The following is an 18467-nucleotide window of genomic DNA, read 5'->3' as shown; positions in this document are numbered from 1 at the left end:
GCAAATGATATTATATTGATATAACTTTCAGTAATGAAACAAAGGGCAATCAAGAGGGGAGGACATATGGTTTAAAGAGAGTCAAAACATATCTATCCTTCCTCCTCAATCATGGATGTTGAACCTTAGAATGCTAACAAGAAATTTTTTTATAATTTGCATTAAAACAGTGAAGATAGACGAAAAGAAATCTAAAAACCAAAATGAAGGATAGGGGATCCTCTGCTTTTGAAAGATTATAAATAAGTTGACTTTTAGACATTTTCCATCCGCTGGGCATTTGGTCTAGTGGTATGATTCTCGCTTAGGGTGCGAGAGGTCCCGAGTTCAATTCTCGGAATGCCCCTACATGTTTTTGTTATAATTGTTGCTTGTTTTTATTATTTTAGTCGAACAAATTTCAATTTTTAATTTTCAAATTTTTCATTGAGGGAAATGGGATATCTTTCTCCCTTTTTTTTTTTTTTTTTCCCTTTTTTTCTTGATACATGATTCAAAATAGGAGAGTCAATGAATCTAGTCAAAGAGATTTCAATGTCTATCAAAATGTTTAAGGCAACGATTTAATCCAAATGGAAGACTAATTGAATACCATTTTTGCTTACTGGTAATGGTGGAAGGCATGTCTTTGCATCTTTAAACCTTTTGGGTCCTCAAGAACTTGATAACAAAATGCAAATCCTAAACTCCAAACGAAAAAAAGAAATTGAGAGAATGTAAAGGTTACACGTCGAGAGCGAATAATTATTGGGCCCTTGATTCTGATCGTAACGGCTAGTTCTGGGCAAGTTTGGTGACTTCAAACAACTCCATTTGCCAAAACCCTAAAACCTTAAACCCCAAAGCCTAAAACCCTAAACCCTTAAACCCTTAATAGACATACATGTACCCGTTCACAAAAATTGTGGTATGACCAAAACCCTAAACCCTAAATAAACATGTACTCAAGTTCACAAAAATTGTGGAATGACCAAAATATTTCCTTGAATACACATGTACTCGTTCACAAAACCCAAGAGGTTGGTACCAACCCCCATGCAGGCGCCATCGAAATATCATACTTCATACTATTATATATCATTATACCAAGACTCTTGAAGAATCCTTTGGGTGGAAGTTTGTAAATTAGTTCTCAAGTTAAGTGAATAGACTAGTTTTCTTGTTTTTTTTTTTAATGTAAAAAAATATCATAATTTTTTTTAATTGGGGATGAAGATTATTACATATAGAAATTTGTATTGAGGTTTTTTTTTTTTTTTTTGGTGGGTAGAAGGATAAACCCATTTTGGTAACTGGTTTTTGACCGGTTAAACACTTATTCTCAATTCCGGCTGTGGCCCACTTAGTAATCAAGGTAGTGGGCTAAATTGATAAGCCCATTGAATAACTGGTTTTCAGTTTTTATTTGTTTATAAACTAACATGACCGAACCCGACCCGACCCGACCCGACCAAACCCTAGAGATTTTGCAACCCTAAAACATCGAGCGTTTGGTATTTTAAGGGGCGGTGGCCTAATTTTTGCCGCCGTTGATAAATTTGTGGCCTTCGTGCTTGCTCAGGATTTCGGAGAGTTACAGGAGGTTCTGAAAACCCTAGCAGTTGATCTACACTTGCTTGGAGCCATGGTGAGTCGTCTTGATACATTCATGTCTAAAGCTTCTATTAGTTTTCGTTCTACTTCCAAAATTACGGACTATATCTGATCTAGAATCAGAAGGAACTGTATGTTTAATTAGATCTGTTTTGCGGTAATGGAGACCTGGTCGATGTGCTTTTTCATTTTTGTTAATTCGTTCATTTCTCAATATCGACCATGCTTCGAAATCTCTCAAGTTGTAGTTGCATATCGCTCGGTTCAGGTCGCCTTGAGTACTTAAAAGCATATGTTGTCTTGTGATTTGAATTTGAAACTTTCACTTCCCTTCTCTCTGATTTTCCTTCGAGCCAAAACAGGTTTCCGTGGATTATGAAGTTTCATTAACCTGGTAAACCAGGCGAATAACTTATAGTTGCAATCTCCACGAGTCTAGCAATATACTTTTGTCGTTTATTGGTGTTTGTTAATGCCTGATCTTGATTTTTGAAGTTCTCACCTTGTAGACCGGTAGTACGAGGACTTAGATGTTGAACTTCAGTGGGTTTTATTATTGCAACAATTTAGAATTGAGTAAAATTAGTCCTTGCTTCTTCTTGAACGAGTTTTTACACTTTATAACTGAAATTCTGTAAGTATTGAAAACCTTGACAAGCATTGTTGGAAAGCTAGGCTCCTATGGTGACGTTAGTTGGTTTTATCACATTTCTTTCTGCTGGACTATCTTTCATTTTGCAAAAACATTGTGAAGTCAAGAATTAGGCAGTGGCTATTTGTCCACTTTTAAGTCAAGTATCCTATATATTGATAGTAGCGAAATGTTACTGCATCACAATTTTATTATTTTCATAGCACTTCTTTGTGTCCTATCTTTTGAATGTTATGTTTAGAGATGAAGCATTTTCTTGGTTTAAGGTGATACCTGAAAACCGTCATTCTGAAAATCACTGTTGGGGTCACTTTTGATTTTTCAGGCTTGTCTGTTAACTTTCATCAACCAGCCAAATCTTTTTTCAATTGATGTTTAAGGGATTGTTTTATGGAGAAAAGTTATCAAGGAAACAAAATGGATATAATTTTGTTTTCTTAAATAGCTGTCATACCTTAATTTATAATTTATGCTGCTCATTGTTTTCATCATCCTATTGTGGTATTCAGTTTGCTTCTGCTGAACATCTATACAAAATACACTTTCTATATACAATAAAAGAAGGTTAATGTTTCTGAAAGATGGGAGTTAATAATTTAATTATGACAGGATTGTTCAATACGTGCAAAGGTGCTAAACAATTTAAAATGCAATCTCCCATAATCATTAAGGGAACTTTATGCTCATATTAAAATGCAGGCAAGAGAATATGGGAAGTAAGAATCCTTGGGTTATATCTTTGTGTTAAGAAGATTGTAATATTTTAGGTTGATAAGCTTTTAAACTAGTTATTCCCATGGCATGTCTTCCTCCAGTCCTTTGACGTTTTCTTATCTTTTCGTTGTCTCCTGTTCTCACCTTCTTCCAGCGCTTGCAAAACCATTAGTTTCTGTCAAGCCTTAATAGCATTAATTCAATATCAATTGAAATGTTCGAACTTTTACCATTTCCTTTCTTGCTAAGCTCTGGTCCCTTGATATAATTTGCAGCATTTAAAATTTCTTAATTTGTTTACCCAACAAAAGGGAAGGTTCTGCAAGGTTAACCCTGATTATCTAAGAGATATATCCTGCCCGATATTTAGTTGTTAGTTTAGAGTCACGTAACACATGACATTTTCTTGTTTATATAGGATAGATTTGTTTTTCCATCGTTTACAAGTTTAACATTTAAACCAAAACGTGATTATGTTTATAGGTGAATGTCCCAAAGACGAAGAAGACCTATTGCAAGAGCAAGGAGTGCAAGAAGCACACCTTGCACAAGGTCACACAGTACAAGAAAGGCAAGGATAGTCTTGCTGCGCAAGGGAAGCGTCGTTATGACCGTAAGCAGTCTGGCTATGGAGGACAAACCAAGCCCGTCTTCCATAAGAAGGTGAAATTCAGCTCCAGTAGTTCTCTTCGTTCTCTTGTTATTTATTTATTTATTTATTTGATTTGAAAGAAAAGAATCCCATTCTGCATGATCATGTTGGCAGTAATGAGAGGTTTTTTGTTGGACATGCCTGTTGTCTCAAGACATTAAGCTTAATGGTTTTCTGCTACCCATGCAGGCTAAGACTACCAAGAAGATTGTGCTTAGACTGCAATGCCAAGGTTGCAAACATGTTTCCCAGCACGCCATCAAGGTTAGCATCTTGACATAAGTTGTCTTTTATTTCTCCTGCACTGCTTGACCCCTCTCTCTCTCATGTCTTAATTAGTTAGTTTTTTTTTTTTTTGAAATGGTTGTGTTTGCAGCGGTGCAAGCATTTTGAGATTGGTGGAGACAAGAAGGGGAAGGGAACTTCTCTATTCTAGATGATATCATTGGAATTTCGTCGAACCAATTCATCAGGGTTATCATTATTGGTTCTGTACTGTTTCAAGTGTCACTGTTCAATTTTGACTTTACTTTTTTTGACATTTCATTAGTTTAGCAGGGCATACATAAGTTGGAGAGAATTCGCACATTGGTAATCATAGCCTTCCCTTATTACCTGATGATTGAATTTGTGATTTCCTTTGTTGCCCTAATTCATGTGTAGAGTTCCCGCGTTCTAATTATTAAAATTTCCAATGGTAGAAATTAAGGGTTAAAAAATATTTGATATCCAAGCCTAATGAAACGTAGAGATGTACAATTCAAAATGAACTCTATTGTCTGATCTTGTGGTGGAAATATTAGCGCAACCGCTAGCCGTAGATAAATCTCAAGTTGCTTTTTTCTCCTAGCAAACATAATTTATGAAGAAATTGCTTGTCTTTGGGTTAAAGGAATTACTAATCCAGGATGTGAAGAACGATGAGGAGGGGATTAAGGAAAGCAAAGGTCATGAACTACGATAAAGAGGAAGTAAGTGCAATACGTAGGGTTCCTTCTACAGGTGGAGATGTAGTACGTTATTCTGAAACATTATGAAATTTGAAAACCCAGAACTTTATTTATTCAAGAGAAAACCAAGTTGGATCTTACAACCCAAATTTATTTCTTGTTTGTCTCTCTCTCTCTCACGATCTCAAAATGTTCAACAAATGCAAGGGAATTTCAACCTCGAAATGCAAGTGACTGGGTAGACTATATCCTGTCAAAAGGGTAGACTACATCTTTCCCGTAAAAAATTACCATAAAAAACGGCCTGCTTCCAAGGTACCCTTGGCAGAGTGAGAGATGGATTTTAATTTGCCGTAGCCTCACTAGCAGACAAGATTTTGCCACATGCAAAATTGAATCGAATGGTTGTGGGAGAACATTTATAATATATATATATATATATGTAACTATAAATTTTTAATTTTACATTCAAAGGTTTAAAAGTCCTAATTTTTACAAAGTGAAGTCCCTCCTGAGTCTATTCGAGTTGATTCCCCAATTTTCAAACCTTGGGTGCCCCTCCGCTTCGCCTCCCCTTCCTCTTGCGGTCATGATCGTCGTTCCACCACCAACTGCAGCCATATGTTCTTCTAACACAAAGCTTCTTTATCAGATTTGCAGCATTAAACAAAAGTGATTGGGTTCAGGGTTTTTGCAGCTTCTTGATGATGGTGTTGCGATTAAGTTCGTATAATGATTCCTTTTTTTCTCTCTTCAATTAGTCAATTCTGTTTTGAAATTGGATGTTGGACTTCTTTTTTTCTCTTGCTGCAATGAGTTTCAGTGTGGTTTGTTGTTGTTTGCATCTTTGATTGGCTTCAATGAGATTGATGGTTTTAATGCAATTCGCCTACATCCATTTAATGTGTTCGTTGATTGAAGATTTTACATCCTATTTTGTGTTGTTCTTTCTATCTGAGGTTTGTCTTTCTTGTGAGGGAAGGGGATTTGTCAAGGAATTGCATTTGTTCTATTGTTCAGGAATGTGGCATCACTCGAGAGTTATGTTCTGTAAAGCTACTGAAGTATCACAATGATGGAAAGTGAAGGTGGAGGTGAAGCGGAGGAACACCATGTTTTGGAAATTGGTAAATCAAGTCAGTAGACTCAGGGACTTCACTTTGTAAATTTAAAAACTTTTAAACCTTTGAATGTAAAAGTAAATTTTTATATTTACATATGTATCCACACAAATTCTCCCACAGGCCACAACCATCCTATTCAATTTTACATATGTGGTGAAATCTTGACCGAGAGCAACAGCTGCCGCAAATTAAAATTGTGAGAAACGCGTGAAAGGTAGTCCAATGACTCCAATCCAAGTGGTGATTTCTGAGTTTGGTCAGGTTTTGACTTTATTTCCTTATTAGTAGGGCGAAAGATTAAAAAAAAATGGCAAAGGCTTAATTGATATTTGACCATTGCAGATGGACAGTTTCTAGTCGTAAAATTCAGAAATGGAAGGAGAGGAATAAAGTGATAGAGAGGAGAGGAGTTGGAGAATGGGTTCGAATCATGCCGTGGTAGTTACACAAACCCACAATAGGAGGGGTTTCAGCCCAGGTCAATAAGGTTACCATTATAGAAAGATGAAAACCTTAAGAGTTTGACATATCATGAGATAAATATTCTGATTACGAGAGAGCTTTAGCAGGAATCAACCCTAATATGGAATCATGGTTGTGGTGCACAGTACTTACCACCTGCTTTGAAACTGAGAAACTCAAAAGTTGTTTTTCTTTTTTTTGTACAGAAATGTTTTTCTTTCTCCAGTGTAACCATTCATGATTTTTCTTTCAGCAGCAGGAAGAGCAAATTAACCAACCTCACGCCCTTCTTTGCTCATTGTCAAACCGAGTAGTGGTAGAGGAAGGAGAGGGGAAAGTAAGTGGTACTTTCCAAATTTCACGTTTTTTCCCGTTTTGTAAGTTTCTAATCACTCGGTTTTTCAATTGTCTTTGAACTTACCAACTTTGGAATCATGAATGTATATATATATATGAATCCATGCTTTCATTACCAGGAACAGATCATGGACTAATGTTCCAATATTAGGTTATTACAGCTTTGGCAATTGGCATTACAATTTGCATCCGAAGAGAGAAGCAGCTAGTGGTTTCAGGTTCCTTCGATCTTCTTCTTAGTTAATGGGTAATTCTATGTGCCGTAACACCAACATATCTGTCTCGGTCTCTGCTCAGAAACCAAGTATCAAAAGGGTACGTAATCCATCTCTCATTATCGTTATTTTATATCACTCTCTGAGAAATTCAAAGTGTTTAGGAAGTTTTCTTCTTTGCATGCACTAAGGGGAAGGATTAATCAACGAATCTTGCCTGCATTATCGGTTTACAAGATTTTGTGAAGATCTTCTGTGATTTGAATCTGTTTTCATGGATTTCTAGGGTATTCAATGCAATCTGGTTATCATATGAATGTGCATATAAATATTCCATACAACATTTAAGGCATGCAAAGAATTCGAACTTTAGTCAATTGAATTTGATTCGCCGTCTGTTTTCTGAGATATTTATGCTTCTCGAAAATTGCAAAAATTTAGGAGATCAATCTAGCAGAGGAGGAAGATCATATAAGCAATCTACCGGACGAGGTCTTGGGCTGTGTTATATCATTGCTGACATTGAGAGAAGCAGTGAGAACTAGTACTTTATCAAGAAGATGGAAGTATGTTTGGAGATCATCAGTTTACAATCTTGATTTTGATGCTAACAGCATTCTTGGGAGCCAGAACCAACCAACAACACAACAAGCTCGTCAAGCAAGAATATCTAAATTTATAGGAGTGGTTGACCATACCTTAGAACTTCTTCAAGATTTCAAGCAGGTTCAAAGGTTTAGTATTTGCTCTCACTGGGATACAAAGCATGCTAGTTGTCTCTACAGATGGATCGAGTTTGCAATAACATCAGGGGCCAAAGAACTTCATCTTGACTTCTGCAGAAAAATTGGTTCCAGATTAGATACTGAAGTTTACAGATTTCCATCTGAGCTTTTTTCTTGTGGAAACAAATCCTCCTTGAGTCACTTACGTCTGAGCTGTTGCACCTTAGTCAAATTCAGACCTTACCCAGGTTCTGAAGGGTTTGATTCACTTACAACCTTGTCACTGGAATATGTAGTTGTTACTGACAAAGAAGTTGAGGGTATATTGTGCCATTGTTCCCAACTTGAATGGCTGAAATTGGACAAATGCAAACTTGTAAAGAATCTGAGGATCTCTGGTCCATCGCTGAAACTCAAGTATCTTGCTTTATATGACCTTTCAGAATTGGTTGAAATCAAATTATGTGCTTCAAATCTTACCACATTTGAGTTTACAGGGCACATGGTGAATTTCAACTTCCAGAGCACTCCAGTATTAGTAAATGTAATGCTCAATTTTATCTTCATTTCCTCGGATGCAGCTACCTTTACCCTTACAGAACTTCCAGATTATCTCCCTCAACTGGAAAATTTACTCATTTACAACACCTGGCCATATTCTGAGGTAAGTAAAAGAGAATTAAAGAACACATCTCTTGTGTTCTTCCTAATTAGTTGTCTTGTTGATATGCATATGTGAAACTATTTTTTCTTTAACCTTTTTCATCTTACACATCATTGTTCCTCTGGTTCTGCAGCCACTGTTTCCTATACGACATGTACCAACTTACAGTAAACTCACTCAATTAGTATTGGTTGCTGCAGCACCAGAAAGAGATTTCTTCTTCTCTGTTATGACCTTTATGAAGATTTCACCTTTCCTAGAGACACTCCATCTCCACGTAAGTTTCAATCTAAAATAAATCAAAATCAATTGCAGTTAATCGTATTGTCCTAAAGATCTAACAGAGCAATACATCTTTTCCCTTTGCAGCTAGCTCACCTACAAGACGAATCTGAAACAAAGGAAATTTTTATGGCTTCTAATATACCTCACAGCCATTTGAAGTTTGTTAAAGGTACATGGGTTTGCCGGTTACCAAGAACAGATTGACATACTAACTTACATTCTCAAGAATGCAATTGCACTTGAGTCAATGTTGATTGACCCTTGTTCAAGCTTTTATCATGGAGATGGGAAATGGAAGACCCATGATCACAGAAGCTCTTTTTCTACCAAAGAAAGAAGACGGATATATGAACTGCTTCTTCAAGAATTTCAGCCTTTAGGTGTTCGGCTAACAATCTTGTAAATCTTATTGATCTTTCTTTCTCCTAACCATACTGGATAGGTAGTAAGAATATTCAACTTCAAAGTTGACTTAAATAGTTACATTCAAATATTTTAGCTTGAGCGATAATTAGCTAGGTGCAGGTTGGAGGGATTGTAAGTACTTAGAAATTTAATCACATTTACTGAGTGGTTATCCATTTTGACCTTCTAAGAAATTCCAATTTTGACTTGGTTTGAGTATGTGAGATCCGTTTGAATGATGACCTCTTAAGAACCATTAAGAGCTTGGCATGTTAATTTCTACCTTCATTGGTAGCAGATGAACCTCTGTAATTCTGAGGCCTTTGCTTGTAGCAGGATTCCGTTCAGTAAAATTTGGATCTACCAAAAAGAAACTATATTCTTAGTCATATATGATGCAAATCCTCAGCTAATACATCTTTTTACCATTCAAAAGCACATTTGTTTGGACCGTTGGAATGTAAATCTTAGTTTCCTAGAAGCCCAAAACGAGATGGGCATTTAATCCAATTTTAGCTAACCCAGTTTCCATAGTTTAACAAGTTTTGATTAATTTCAATGATTTTCACCAGTTTTGATTGCTAATCGTATGTCTAATTTTACCCAGAAGTGTATAATTTAGACCTATTCTGATCAAACTTCAATTTCTAGCGGGTTGAGACGTTGATCAGCGCTAAAATCTTCGTCTTTTGATCTGTGCACTGCAGCATTTCTCACGATAAATGTCACCTGGACTTCTCTTTTGCTCCTTTCTCTGAATAAGGACTGTGAGAGTTCTTTTTTGGATGAAGAAAGAAAAATGGTGTTTCTCCCATTACACTCAAGCACGAGTAAACATAAAAAATCAAGGGAAGTAGTTCTCCTTAGAACAATCTAAAGGTGTAGAAGAAACACAACATGGATATCTCTTATTCAAATCTGTAAAAAGCGGCTTAGAAGATCAGAACTGCAAAAAAAAAATTCATCAAGGTTTGAAATATAAAAGGTCTTAGAAGACAATAATGATCACAGCTACCTCAAAACCTTAAAAATAAAAACAAAACAAAAAGGAGCCCTCTGTGATCCCAGATATTTTAGAGCCTTCTGTTTTATATTGTTACAGAATAATTTACAGGGAGACCATAAACACGGAGATCTTATACTGTGGAACCAGAATTCATCATTTAGCCATGGAGTTCTCAAAATAACTCATACTGTTCTTAAGGCTTTTATCCAGTCAATTTCTACTTTGAAATCACCTGGTCCAGATTTTGCCCCAGGGACACCACCTTCAGCATTGAGGGAGAGAGACATGCCAACAATACGTTGAGGGTTCATTTCCAAATCTGCATCTATAACATTTCCTCTCCATGTTGGCAAGTACCGATCAAGTGGAATCTGCAAGTTTCAAGCTGCTGATATTAGATATTATGATTACAAGTCCAAATCCGGGTGAATAGAGAAGCTAGGCAGCCAAATATATGCCAGTACATTAACGAAATTTCTCCATTCTTCCAGAATCTGAAGATGTATTCAACAATCAGACAATTCAATAAATCATATGATTATTTCACACAATCTAATAAAACCATGCTAAATGGCCCGAGAAAACCGATGTTATACAGAGTCAGATTGTATGTTAAAGCAATGACAGGTATAAACATTTTTGCTATGTAACTAATTTAAACCCATCTCAAACTGCTAAACAAAAGAATAATATGCAGCATATGATAGGTCCTATGTATCTCACTAATTATTTATTTGAGATGTTTCTAATATAATTGATAATGCAATTGCAATATTCACAAATAGAGGTTAGCAATGAGTGTGGCACGATGACTATGGGACTTGCCTTTGCAGTATACCAGTTATCTTTTGGTACATGAACAAAAGCTTGCCATGAATTGTCTTCTTGTTGCCCAGGTGAGTTTACCCAATTTTCTGTGTATATCTGCACTTACAGAAACAAGTTATTAGCAGTTTGGTAACAAACTTACAAAACTAATCCTAGTCCAAAGACAGCGATGACACATCTCCTTTACCTGTAGAGGTAACAAAAGGGAAAAGAAAAAGAGAAAGGGAAGGAGGAAAGACGCGGGGGAACTCACGGTGGATATGTAGGATCTTCCATCCCCTTTAATCTTCATAGCTACTGTATCATATGCATCCAAATCAATGAAGCCATCAAACTGCACATCCAATAAATAAATAAACTAATAAGCTGTACTGGTACAGGTATTGTTTTGGGAAAAGCGGAGGCAGCATTATCATTTCTTCATCTCTGTTATTATAGTTTGTAGTATAAAGAAAAATCATAATTAATAAAATAAAAGGCAGTTAAGCAGGAGCTTGAAAACAAGGAAATGTATAAGTCATATACTATTCCGAGAAGCTCAAAATAAACTTATCTTGAATACAGAAAACAAGTCAATCCATGTGAATTAACTGTTACAAAAATGTACAAATACAATCATTTGTTATAAGCTATTTTAAAATAGCCAGGGTTCACCACTCTGAATAAGACAATACTTTAACAACCCCAAACATAACCCCCCCCCCCCCCCCCCAAAAAAAAAAAAAAAATCCCCAAAACCAAACACACAAAAGAATAGTTCATCAAAATTTTGGTTAACAGTCATGAAAAACATGATATGCACTATGCACTTAACCCTGTCATGGGAAACCAACAAGAATGGCTTGTAAACCAGTGCAAGTCAAGGCATTAGATGGAACAAGACGACTGAACATAATGAATAAAATCCTCAATAAAGGATGTTAGGAAACACTATTCCTGCTGGCTTCCCATCTGCAGGTACATACATAAGGAATCTAGAAATACAATTACCCTCTTGGATCTCATTCCACAAAAACCACTGCGATTGATTCTCCACCTAGAATCCTCAGCTACATCCAGTGCAAGGTTCCCAGAGAAAATCCCTATCAAAAAAGAAGCAATCATCAATTAAATGATGAAAAGAGCTGGTGAAACAATGACCAACACCAGTAGGTAGCAGAATGTAATATTAGCAGATACTAATGGCTAATCCATTTACAACTACAAGTGAGGCGTAAGTAGATTTTTTTACCACAGCACCTGCCTTGAGAAGAATGGAAAGAACTATGTAATGTATCATCAACAAAACAATTTGCAAGATGATTTACCTAATGTTTAGGACTGAAGAACTAACTGTATGATTGGTGGTGGTAGTAAGAGACATGTTCATCATTTTGTTCAAAGGTTTAACTAGTTTTAAAACTTTCTAGTTTTCAATGTACAGCAGTACAACATGTACTTTCTGGTAAGGATGCAATGCCATGCTTTTTTTCTTTTTTGGGCTTCCAAAGGGGAAGGTGATTCAACTATAGAAGAACTGGTTTCAATGGAAGTAGGAGTTGAGTTCTTGAATGGTAACGCAGGACAGCTCATGCAATACAGGGCAGAGATTCAAAAAATGCTATTTGGTGGATGGGGATAACTATTAGAGTAACTTCTCAGCTGATAAGGCCTATTTGGCATGTAGCTTCTCATAATGCACCTTGTATTCACTAGTGAAATAAGAGGCAATTTAAACTAGGCTCTATCCTGGGGAGAGCATCCTTCTTTGGATTGTATAGTATGCTTTACTAGTTGATATTGTTTATGCTTAGCTCATTGAGTTGTTTCCTCTGTTAAAAACTGTACTATTTGAATTATGAATTGCCATATAGTCATCCAAATATCACGATAGTTATCCAGAATAAATAATATAGCATGATGCAAGGGGACATGGAGTTTATGTTACCAGTTAGTCCATTTCCAGCATCCTTGATCTCCAGCGAAGCAGAGGACAAACCTGAGAAAAAATGCAATATGTTGCAGAACTACCGAAGATGATACAAGATGCCTATTCTAACACACTTGGAATGCAAAAACATTATAAGAAAGAAAGTCAATATCCACTAAGACAGTCCAAGGTTCATAGGTTAAAGGGTTTGCGAAATCAATAAAATCTTTTGGCATATAGCATCAAAATAACATGGCTACTAGGGAGCAAGTCCACAGTGTGACATCCTTTTGGGACTGAAATTCCCTATAGATGGCCATCACCCCACACTAATGAGCATTTCAAATCAAGAACCTCATATCCATCCTTCACTGATAGCTCATTAACATCATGTTGGTACCATGTTCAGCTGCTAAGGCCCATTAAAGGACTTTGATTATATATATAGTACCTTCTATCTTTCTATTATCTAATAAATTTCTTTCTTACCTATCAGAGAAAATAAAAAGGGGAATATATCATGACAGACTATTGTGGAGCATCAAAGAAGTGGGTAGGTATAGATACAAATTTCCAGAACCAACATGTTTTAAGTCCTAGATTTTTTGTCCTTGTTAAAAATAAAAAATAAAAAATAAAAAAATAAAATCTCAAACAGAAAAAAATGTCACAATACTTCAAATTCTACAAACTGAAAATGGTTAAAGTTCTTGAGATAAAAAAAAGGTTTTGAAAGTAGAGAATCCTGAAACCCGCAAAGTTTTTGGCTACTTCCAAATCTTGTGTGCACTGTGCACATACAACAATAGCAGCAGCAAAGTTCCTCATACCTGTGGATGTGACCACGAGCTGAATGACAAATTTTTATTGGATATTAGAAAATGCTGTAATAACAACATGAGTAAAATAATCATAGTGTATTACTAACAACAATTCTGTATTACTGATGATGATCAATAGTAAATGGACAACAACAAAACAGAAAGGGTGACTAAAGGAGTCTCAATTCCTTTATAGTGAAATATTACTGCAGTAACTGACGATGATGCCACGATGCAGATATACCTCCATATTCAGAATCTGAATACAGATGCCACCTTTTCAGCTCCTCCATTGAATTGAAACGGAAGATAAACTTTTCACTTGGAGGTATCAGATCTTCAGCATTCCATGTGAGGGCTACAATTTTACAGAGAAAATAAACAGGAATATAATCCAATATGGAAATCAAAACTTGACAAGGACTAGGAAGATTAAATTAGCAGCCATGCTTAATAGAAAATTGTATTTTTAGAAAAACATGAAAAGAAGAGAACTACATTCAATGTTTTTCAACAGGAATAATGGACAGAATGATGAACTTGAGCAAGTAATCTTCAGAATTAATGCAGAAGCTTTGTCAAACTCTTTCAGGAAAAAAACTATGGGTTATGGCCTAATTGCTTCAACATCTGGGGCACTTCATGTACTGCTATGCAAGAGAATGAGATGAGATAGCTCCATGGAGAGAAGCTCTAACTTAATTTTCATTAGACAGCACAACTTATGCTACACTGAAATATCAAGCAAAATTTTCGCAATATCTTTATATAATTTATTGGAGGAACATGCATGTTGAGGAGATTTTTCTCTAAGTATTTGTTGGCTTCATTCCTTGGCCCTATTTTACTCATTTGAAAGGCTAAGCCCACTGGTCTCTTTCCTTTAAAGAGAGAGAGATCCGCTAACTCTATTGTTGACATTTAGCCAGGAAGAGTGCTGACAGGCATTGGGTGTATGTAGGACCAGGACCATAACATATGAGGACTAGGCCTACGCCTATTTTTGTTGTATCATTTCCCTCATACCCAGGCCATATTTATCAATATAATTTCCTCATTTTGTTGAAAATAAAAATATAAATCAGAGGTACTACTGAGAATAGTGGATGATTATTTTATTTTATTGAGTTTTTTACTGGTGACTCCCTTAAGTGGGGGTGAAACTGAAGGTACCTCCGTTGAGTGCCAAATATTATTGGTGACTTACCTTAATATTACTGGTTACTCACACTTAACAGAGAATTTCTGTTAACTAATTCAAAATTTCAAATTCAAATGACGAAAATACCCTTATGTCAGTTAAGTCCCAAAACAAAATGACCAAAATACCCTCCTAATATCAATTTACTAACAAAATCCCTTCACCCATCTCCTTCCTTCACTTTGCTTGCCAGAGATCACCCACCACCGCTGAAACCACCACCACCCCCACCTTCCCCTGCCAGCCACCATCCTCATTCTATTAAAAATATAAATATTTACTAGCACATGACACTGACGATGAAACGCCTGAATACTTATGCCCTAGTCCTATTACTAAATTTACCCTCTCACCTCAACTGCACAATGCTAGACCTTGGAGTCAAAACAGGTAACCTTTTACACATTTTGTAGCTTAAACCAGTAGCATAGATTGGTTTCTGAGATTAAAATGCATGTAAGTAATTGTTGTAACTTGTATTACAAGGATCTGACTCCATGTCTGCAGGTTTAGATTCTTGTTGCCCCCCCCCCCCCCCCCCAAAAAAAAAAAATTGGAGGTAGGAGATAACATATTCAAGATCAACACTGGCTGGCACTAGGGATCCAATTGGCCTTAACTGCAAATATTCTCTCCAATTTCCCAAATTGTTCATTATCAAGGTAGAAGATCTTTCCCTTTAAGAATTTTCTTATCCAGTCACAAGAAGAAGAACTATAACTTGATTGATCATAAAAATATAAGTAAGACCTTCTTAGCGTATGTTTTAGAAACTCAGACCATTCCAATCTTACTAATTCTACATGGAAAAAGATTCGGTGGCTGAATATCCCTCCCAAAATTAAAAATTTATTCATGAAAACTACTGGGCCACAAAAAAATTGGACAATAAAAAGACCATTCTGATCGATATGTTCCGTCCGTAATGAACGAGGTTTCTGGTTCGTCTGGACTCTATCTTACCCACGACTCTGCAACTCCCGTGATTGACAAGACCAAAATTTTATCACAAAAACAGAATTAGAAATCCTTCTGAAAGCTCACTATAAAGATTTCTAATGCATTTGAACAGAACCCCAAAACATAGAAACATCGTCACCGCAGCAGAGCAATTTCGCACATACTAATACATTTAAGAAAATGTAATCGCTCGATTTTTGTGAGAAGGAAATAAAGCTATAAGTACCTTTCTTGGTGGCAGTGATAGAAGCTCGCAAGAGTTCTCTAAACCTCGACATACTTGTCGTTTCGTTCGCTGCTGTCCACCCACTCCACCCTGTAACGAAGATTTGTGGAAAATTGATCGGTTTTTCAGCAGAGACGGGGGCGAACCTGATCTAACTACATAATCTATAGATTCACTACCTTTCGAGTTTCAACTGGTGTCAATGGGTCGGACCGGGCCGTTTCGGTCGACTCTAATCGGGCCTAACGGTCCAAAATGGTTAGACCTTACCCACTGAATAATCGGTCCGATTGGATCCTGAATCATGTTGGCACGTAGATTGGAATCCAATTCCCTGTCAGTTTGAACTTGAAGGACAAAACGGATGGCCAGATGTGTGTTTTTCTTTTTTTTAACGGCCACAGTTTGCCGTCCTTCGGTAGACAGTCAGGACTCACGAGTGTGCTGCTACTGCTAGGTAGTGGGTCACCGAGTCTAGTGAGAATTGCCAATGGAGGGGGAGGTAGGCCCCCCCCCCCCCCGCGGGGGGGGTGGGCCCCCCCCCGCCCCGGCGCCCCCCCCCCCCCCCCCCCCCCTAAAAAAAAGCGCGTTTGACCAAAAAAAAAAAAAGTCTACTGAGAATTCAACGCGAGTTAGGGGTATAAAACGGTCGATTTGGTTTGTCTATCAAAATGCAACCGACAACCGTTAAAATTTCTGGTTTTCTTCAGTTTCGATTTGGAACGTCAGATGCTTATTATGGCTTGGGATTATGGGCTCGCTGTTCTCGACCCAGATATACGAGCCCACCCAGTTATACAGGCAAGATGCCAATATCTTGGTTTGGTTGCAATGGGCTGATCGCAAGCTGGATCCTTAAGAAAATGGGCCAAATTCTATTCCACATTTGACTTTTGAGCTGCCGCTCTTTTTTTATTTTTTTTTAACTGGTGCTTTTTTTAATACTGGAAATGCCTTTCGCAAGAGTCAAACCCACAACCTCTCCACTAAGAAGTGTGTATCTTACCACACAACTAACACTGCATTGGCTTTGAGCTGTCATTTTCCCAAACCTTTCCCTTCAAGTCCATTCTTCTTGTTCTTTGGGGAAATTGTTTAGCGTCACCCCGTGATATAACCCCTAAAATTAATCACACCCCTGAGTTATCCAATTTATCAATTAAACCCTAGGGAAAAAGAATTTTAGTGACTCCCCTTGTTGTTAGGAAATTAGAGTTAACTACTAATGTAAGCAAGTTAAAACTTTTCAAAAACACAATAATACTCCTGAACGAAAACCTTATGTTTGAATCGTTCATCTTCTTCCATTCTAGCATCTTCAAATTTTATATTTTCACATGAACATATATATATATATTCTCCTTTTCTATCTTCTTCCATAAAATGTGGGGTAATACTGGAAATGTATAAATTAAAACTAATTGAAACTAACGGTGTTAGCAATTGATGGCCTGATTGATAAATTGGATAACTCAAAGGGTGACATTAATATTAAGGGGATAACTCAAGGGTACCGCTTAAAATTTCTCTTCCTGTTTTTTTCCTTCATGGACTTCCTGCTGTCCATTCAAATAATGCTAGGATGACATGAATGCAATCAAGCCAAAATTCAACAATTAATTGATGGTTCAACAATTGGAGACGAGGTCTATATATGCTCTAGAGCTATGGTCCAATACAACTGTTTTTGAATGCAAATAAGTCTTGATAGAGAGGTATGTGTTCTCCTCACACTTCTCTACTACAATATGGTGTGTACCATACAATAAGAAGATGACTCACAAGCAACCCACTGGAAGTTTCACCTCTAATTCATTTTATTAATACTCAAAGGTGGAGCCAACCTTATCGTGTGGTGAAGAAAACAAGTATGAACCACATACCTCAAATGTGTGGATAGAGCTTTAGTGTTGCACAATTATGCACAACACTGAGCTGCGTATGGTGAGGATGGAACAAGTGGTTGAGGTCGAACATATATATATATATGAGTTTGTCGAGATTTCAATCTCGACCACTCATTCGACCATGGCCATACACTGCTGAGTTTAATGTGCAGCATTGAAGTTGAATCCCAAACCTGTTGGATAGCGTGCGTGAGAGGTCCAGACTCCATGATATTGAGTCCTCTGTCACTACAGCTGCGTTCTGCACAAGCACTAAGATAGAACGTAGAACAAGGTTATCAAAGTTGCAGAAAAACTAAGAGAAGGAAGATTCGAGTCCAGAAACCTCTTATTGACCTCTTTACACTATCTTGCATCACAGTTTAATGACCATGCGTGATTGCGTTTCATCTCCAAATTTATTATATGATTTTTACGCATGAACAAGATAGTTTCAAATCAGTCGATCCCTTGGATAAGGATCATGGACCCAAGAACCCAAATCGATCTCCAACACACAAGCATTCATGAGAACAGTTCAGTGGAGCAAATATCATAACTGCAAAACAAGCTTGACATCAAACAAGAAACGAATACGTATATGTTTCCCAACAACACTCGTAAGTACGAATTAATTCTAGACATCTAGGTTCTTCTTCTTCTGTCACCACCCTGAATAAATCATGAATCCTGATTCAACAACCACCATTATAACAGAAATTACTACGAAGATCCAGTACTCCTCTGGTTTCCAATGCAATATTTATCTTGTCTATCTCTCTGAGCATCCATATTTCTGATAAACATGAATCTGCTTATCTCTCTTCAAAAT

The 18467-nt window shown here is 36.9% G+C and overlaps 2 protein-coding genes, 1 non-coding gene and 1 pseudogene across 4 annotated transcripts in view; 3 read left to right on the top strand and 1 right to left on the bottom strand.

The window, feature by feature from the left end:
• Nucleotides 1-4612, top strand: part of EMB1579 (ATP/GTP-binding protein family) — a 28684-nt gene extending 24072 nt beyond the window's left edge. Inside the window, exons 24-27 of the mRNA XM_089146824.1 lie at nt 1448-1627; nt 3443-3622; nt 3801-3875; nt 3988-4612. Coding sequence (XP_089002950.1) covers nt 1448-1627; nt 3443-3622; nt 3801-3875; nt 3988-4047 — 495 coding nt within the window. The 3' untranslated portion in view covers nt 4048-4612. The remainder of the gene's footprint in view (nt 1-1447; nt 1628-3442; nt 3623-3800; nt 3876-3987) is intronic.
• TRNAP-AGG (transfer RNA proline (anticodon AGG)) lies at nt 275-346 on the top strand. The gene has a single exon. It is a non-coding gene; the product is annotated as a tRNA-Pro (tRNA).
• Nucleotides 4613-6747: 2135 nt separating the features above from the next.
• LOC149020252 (F-box/FBD/LRR-repeat protein At1g13570-like) lies at nt 6748-8796 on the top strand (annotated as a pseudogene).
• A 949-nt stretch (nt 8797-9745) lies between these two features.
• Nucleotides 9746-15883, bottom strand: LOC149020251 (NADH:ubiquinone oxidoreductase intermediate-associated protein 30). 2 transcript variants are annotated; one of them, XM_089148361.1, is made up of 7 exons: nt 15750-15883; nt 13607-13720; nt 12560-12610; nt 11623-11714; nt 10886-10966; nt 10630-10728; nt 9746-10175 (listed from the first exon to the last, which is right to left on the bottom strand). In XM_089148361.1, exons 1-7 carry the CDS (start codon nt 15799-15801, stop codon nt 9987-9989), a joined length of 678 nt encoding a protein of 225 aa, XP_089004487.1. In that variant the 5' UTR covers nt 15802-15883; the 3' UTR covers nt 9746-9986. The 2 variants fall into 2 exon arrangements, with proteins under 2 accessions (XP_089004487.1, XP_089004488.1); XM_089148362.1 differs by lacking the exon at nt 13607-13720.
• Nucleotides 15884-18467: the final 2584 nt, after the last annotated feature.

This window comes from Hakea prostrata, chromosome 3 (assembly GCF_041222555.1).
Source record: "Hakea prostrata isolate BN-2017 chromosome 3, UWA_Hpros_2, whole genome shotgun sequence".
Taxonomy (NCBI): domain Eukaryota; kingdom Viridiplantae; phylum Streptophyta; class Magnoliopsida; order Proteales; family Proteaceae; genus Hakea; species Hakea prostrata.
The sequence above is the reverse complement of the archived record's forward strand: the minus strand, read 5'-3'. Positions and strand labels throughout refer to the sequence as shown.

Coding starts and splice junctions, on each gene's coding strand:
- LOC149020251 (XM_089148361.1), bottom strand. CDS start 15,801: ATGTCGAGGTTTAGAGAACTCTTGCGAGCTTCTATCACTGCCACCAAG. Junction 12,611..13,606: donor TTCAGATTCTGAATATGGAG/GTATATCTGCAT, acceptor ATTTTTTCTCAG/GTTTGTCCTCTGCTTCGCTG. Junction 10,176..10,629: donor ATAACTGGTATACTGCAAAG/GCAAGTCCCATA, acceptor TGAAACTTGCAG/ATTCCACTTGATCGGTACTT.